Raw genomic sequence first — 5,551 nt, 5'->3', positions numbered from 1 at the left:
CACAAAACATTTGGACCTTCCACTCTGTGTGTGCGAGCCTCATGTTCATTTCTTCTCATCTGACCCAGATTCAGTCCAGTGAGGCTGCTCCACGTACATGTTTGTGTGGTTTGTTTGTGTGTGTGTGAAAAAGTTATGAGACTCCGACCCAAAGAAACTGCATGAAAAAAAGAAGAAAGGTTTACCTGGTTACCTAGCAACAGTAGATTTGTTTTGTCAAAGGAGGAAAAAAATGTATTTAAAAAACTTCATTGGTTCGACTTATCGGTGTTTCCGATGTTTTTGAATTCACTTCTTAGCTACCAAAATATTTTCTTGGGATCCTTGTGGTGTGGTGACCCCTAGTGGTCGTGGAAGGTAACTGTTAACGAACTTCAACCAAGTAGAAACCCAGCAACATGCGTACAATATTTCAGAAAAAACTTTAAAAGATGAAATGGGATCATTTGCATCCAGCAAAAATTGTGAGGAGTGGAGTGAATAAAACAAAGTATCCAGATCATCTAACGTGAGACAAAAATGCTACAAGTCTACGGCCGTACAGCTTCACTCAAAAATAAAAGTTTGTTATAAATTATATGTTTAAAGGTAACTCAGAATCAACATGCACTTATGGTTTTTGTACCATATTTTCTCTTCATATATGTGTGTGCACAGGAAAACATTTATGTCTATGTGCAAAAAGATTAGTACATTATTTCTGTGTGCCTGTATGTGTGTTTGTGTGTGTGTGAAGCCTCAGTAGCGCTCCTGCTTGGCACCGTAGCTCCAGAAAGCTCAGGCTCCTAATGAGAGCAGACAGGGCTCTGGCAGAGTGACCACAGAACTATTTCTAACTGCAGATTGCTTTAAAATGGATCCGTCACAGAAATGTGCTGCGTGTGTGTGCAGGGTAAAAATATACCATGTGTATATGTGTGTATGCGCATAACTTCACTGTTTTTACGCTCTCATAGTGAGAAAAAAAATTCAGCAGCAGACAGGCAGATTTACCAAATGGTGACTGTGTGTGTAGCTAAAGTGTGAGGAGTGGGCAGCGACCGAAGACAGAGCTAACACAGAATGCTCAGAACCTCCAAATGCTGCTTCTGCTCTACATGAATTGGTTCTTATGATCCCAAGTGATCAAAAAAAAAAGAAAGTTGAGTCTTTAAAAAGAAACCAAACATTGAAACAGGAAGGAAGTTCTGGATGATGATGCCGCACATAGCTCAAACTCTGATTGGTAGAAGGAAGATGACCACAACAAGTATGGTTGATTTCTAGGAGGAAGAAGAGCAAAACAAAAAACTACATCGCAGTAACGCAGTCCCCCAAAAATGTTCTAAGTAGCACAAAGTCAACCTCCGCAAGCCAGCTTTATGTCTGATGGCCAGCAGGGGGCAAAGTCAGTTTTAATTAAACCTATAGGAAAACAGTGCTAGTGCTTCTTCACTAAGCGCTTTCCTGGGCAGTTTATGACCTCATTGTTCATTTCAAATCATCGTCAGTGCAGCCTTTGTTGTGTTGTTATGCTCCCATTTAGAGAAAAATATGCTTGGGGGCGTGGCTTCCTTAGCGCATGGGTGTGGTATAGTCTCCTGTGGCTTGGAGACATGCAAAGTACTCAACCTGAGGCTTCCAGACAGGATTTCACCAGCCAGTGAGTGATGTCACAGACATCCATCCTCTATCTACAGTCTTTGGACTGGACACGGGACACACACAGACTGTAGTGCATGCACCTTCCTTCTTTTTCTTATAATCAAAAAGATGTCTGTAATGGCTCCTGGTACACTGGCTGCTACTGTAAACACAGGACACGTATTACTGATACCAGTGCTGATACTACTACTTGATGAAGGCAGCTCACGTAGAGGAGAGCAGCGAGTCATGATTTACGAGACGAATAGTAAAAAATTTGCAAATTCCGAACACTTGTTACCAACCAAAAAATCACCCTGATTCTTACTCTCCACAATAATTAGTTAACACAACAAAACACAACTTTCAGCATTTGGTGTTTCTTGAATGTAAATGTGCCTGCCTATGAAGCACTTTGGCTCAACTTCTGTTCTTTAAATGTGCTATAAGCTATAAATGAAACGGGCATGACAGGCAACGCAAGAATGATCCTAAACCAATACCAGCATACGATTGATATTAGGATCGACCCGCCCACCTCTCCTGACTGCGCTGTTCTAAAACTTCACTTTAAGGTTATAAATCAGGTCTGAGCCCTGCTTGTGGGGACGCGGGGTCCTCATAAGTACAGACAGCCTCTTATTCCTCCTTCTGACTGACATGCCTCCCCCCTCCCCTCACCATAAACTTGGCCGTGGTTCCCGCTTGCATTCCGGGAACGCGTCTCGCTCGGTGTCAGATGTAACGCAGAGGAGCACCGCGAGTTCAAGCCCCGCACGCGGCCAACGTGCCTCCGCTCGTCGAGCCTGGCTTCCCTTTCCCTCCTGTCTCTCTTCTTCTTCTCTCTGTTTTATTAGCTGTCCCCTCAGCTGGCGCGCTCCCGGGAGTCCTCAGTAGCGGCACTCATGTGCACCCTGATCTCCTATCACTCACTGGTCCAAGTGTCTCGTTTTTAGCCTCAAACATTAAGATTATCTGCAAATTTTATTGATAAGGGTGGATGCTGGGGGGGGGGGTTTAGACTGTGAAGCATCTCACCGATTAAGCGAACCTTCGGTAAGCTGGATCAATACTACGCATGGTGCAGGGCTTTCCTTTTTTCTGCAGGAATCTCTGACCAATCTACTGAAAACGCGGCGTGTCGGGAACCTTTCTGAATGCAACCAAGATTTTAAAAAAGAAGAAGAAAAGGAGGAGGAGGAGAGCGTGTCCAGAGACTGCACTTTACCCTCGATTTAACCCTTTCACACAGAACTTCCCTTTTCTCATTCCTTCTCCCAACAATCAGCACAAAACACAATCTCTTTGTGGACACGAGTGTCCTCCTTCTCCGTCAGAGACATGAGTCCCCACGGCTCAGCCTGGACTCGCTACCGTATCAGATGTGATCAATAGACTGTGACGTCGCGCCGCGACTGGCTGATGCGCTCCTGTGTGAGATAATGAGGGGAAAGAAGAGTCTGTGCGAGCCACCGCTGGAGTGCGGGGAGAGATATTACAGGGCTGTAAACTAATAAAAGATGAAGCGAAACTCTTTGATTCTCCTCTGTGTGTGCGTGTTCACTGTGCATCCCATTCGCGCAGGATGGAGATGAAGCAGCAGATCAGTTTTGTGGGTTTTTTTGTTTTAGAATCTCGATATTTATGAGTTTCTGAGTTAATGTAACATTGTGCATTATGGGATATGGAGTCCAATTAACAAAGGCTATAAAAGAACGAGTGTGAGGCTTTAAAAACAAAACAAAAAAGTTGCGTTCTGGTGTTTTTTAAATGAGTTTTCTCCTTTTGCAAACAACAAAAATGTGGCTGGTAAAAAAGAAAGGCGCAGATGTTTGCACAAATTACTAAAGATGTCAATAAAAAAGCGCAAAACGATCTTTGGGGAGGAATAAATAATTAGATGAGACTGATATCACCTCACAGACACGGAGACCGGCGCTGACCCAGATTCTGTCTCCCTCCACCAAACTCATCCCCTCTCCCTCCCTCCCTCGCTCCCTGCCCAGAGTGCGCTCTTACCTGCAGGAGCCAGTGGCAGGTCTCGCCGATGAAGGGGAAGCCCATGGATCCTTTCGGCATGGGCAGCTTGCAGTTTTTATCCCGCGTGGCCGTCCAACGGAGCTGCCACAGTTGCTGGGACACGGCGAGGAGCAGGGCCATGGACACCAGGCAAGCGGCCAGAGTGGCCAGAGCGGAGACGATGTCGAAAGTGTCGAACAGCATGGTGATGGAGAGCCCGGTGATCTCTGCGGAACTGGGGTCGACTTTCAGAAACTTTGGAGAAAGATGCGCTGAAACTTTTGTGCTCCAAAAAGGGGGCAAAGTAAATCTTCGTCAAACTTTCAAAGTTCTTTTTTGCGTAAAATAGCGCAGCGCTCTTTTTACGCGCGCTGGAGGTGTCAGGAGGCAGCGGCTGCTCTGCTCTGAGAATGAATGAAGTGTGTAAAGTTCCTTTCTGATTTCGTGGGTCTGTGTTTTAAAACAGTCACAAAGTGGCGTCTCTGTGCCTCAGAGGTGCGAATCAGGCTCGGCTGAACTGGGCAGAGACGCTACAGGTGAGCTCCCCGCGTCTTCAGGATCACGCCTCAGCTTATGAAGTGTGGGGGGGAAAGTGAAACTATTAAAACTCGCTTTGTTTTAATGATTGAAACATTTAGGACACGGAATTCTCTTGGCTGGGGTCTGTCCTGATGTTTGAAATATCATTTTTAGTCTCGTTTGTGAATTACTGACTAAAAATAAAAATAAAAAAGGGAGATGGAAAAAATTGCTGAAGAAAGAAAAAGAAAAAAATGATCTCTAAGGTGACACGTGTATTTCAAACGCCGGGACTCCCGGGGACACGTGGAAAAAGTGAAGCCGAGCCCTGGAACTGACGAGGGCTTTTTACTTTTTAAAACTTCTCGAGGGATGGAAAGAGTTGGTTTAAGGTGAGAGAGGAAAAAAATAAACGAAAACTCTTCCAGGAATCGCGTCTCCTTCAAATATTTTTTAAAGAGAAAATCAAAAGGCGTCTTTGCATTAAAAAGTCACGTCTCTGTGGCGCAAACACGAGGAGTAGAAATGTTTAAGATCCGTGAGCGTACAGGGATGCGTGGGTGCGCAGGAGATGCTCAGGAGCTGCCGTCCTCCTTCTCCTTCTCTTACTTTCTGACGTCCACTCTCCTCTCTGTGTACCTTTCTGTTTCTCAGAGCGCTCTCTCTCCTCTCTCTCTCGCTCTCTGGCTGCCTATACAAGTCACCCTCAGTGTGTGTATTGTGCATGCGTGCGCAAGGAGTGTGTGTGCGTCAAGCCAGAGGCACCAATGAGTGTTTATATAGCGTGGAGGCAACTGGAAGGCGAATAGGCGGCCAAGGGCTCCCGTCGCCCCCCTCCAACCCAACTCTACCTCACTCCAGCGTCGGCAGAGAGACTCCCCTGCTCCCTCCCTCCGCTCGGCTCCACCTCTTTCGGGGGCACCCCCTTCTCCATCCTCCCTCCCACTCTCTCTCTCTCCCCTCTCAGGAGAAGGGGTGGTGTAAAGTGAGCAGCAAGCGGCGCAAGAGGAGAAGAGGCTCGGAGCGTGCTGGACCTGGCGGGGTGCCAACGGGAGGAAAAGTGAGAGAGGGGGGAACAAGGCTCGCAGTTCTGACTTGTGTCTCCGTGCAGGACGTGCGCACTATAGTACGAGTCACCTGCATCAGGACTGATGAGACCTCTTTGTGTTTCTACAGAAGCGATAGAGTCCAAACTGTTAACAGATCATGTCGCGTTTGTTTTAAAACGTGATTCTCAGCTGCGTGTTTACTCTGAGACGCGTCTTTACGCGCAGGCTGTCTGGAGCGAGCTTCTTGTTTCTTTCTGTTGCGCATGTCAAAACTTGAATCACTGAGCTCGCAGGTGTTTTAGTGTCAAACAGAACTGATGTAAACAGCGTGGATCTGATTT

The 5,551-nt window shown here is 46.5% G+C and overlaps 1 protein-coding gene across 1 annotated transcript in view; it reads right to left on the bottom strand.

Annotated features, from left to right (window-relative positions):
- The window catches only part of cyp26b1 (cytochrome P450, family 26, subfamily b, polypeptide 1), a 37,339-nt gene extending 32,355 nt beyond the window's left edge, over window positions 1-4,984 (bottom strand). The window contains exon 1 of the mRNA XM_005750544.1: window positions 3,643-4,984. Within this exon, the coding sequence (XP_005750601.1) occupies window positions 3,643-3,846 (204 nt within the window). The 5' untranslated portion in view covers window positions 3,847-4,984. The remainder of the gene's footprint in view (window positions 1-3,642) is intronic.
- Window positions 4,985-5,551: the final 567 nt, after the last annotated feature.

Source organism: Pundamilia nyererei, unplaced genomic scaffold, assembly GCF_000239375.1.
Source record: "Pundamilia nyererei isolate P.nyererei 1_Seehausen unplaced genomic scaffold, PunNye1.0 scaffold00277, whole genome shotgun sequence".
Lineage (NCBI taxonomy): Eukaryota > Metazoa > Chordata > Actinopteri > Cichliformes > Cichlidae > Pundamilia > Pundamilia nyererei.
The sequence above is the reverse complement of the archived record's forward strand: the minus strand, read 5'-3'. Positions and strand labels throughout refer to the sequence as shown.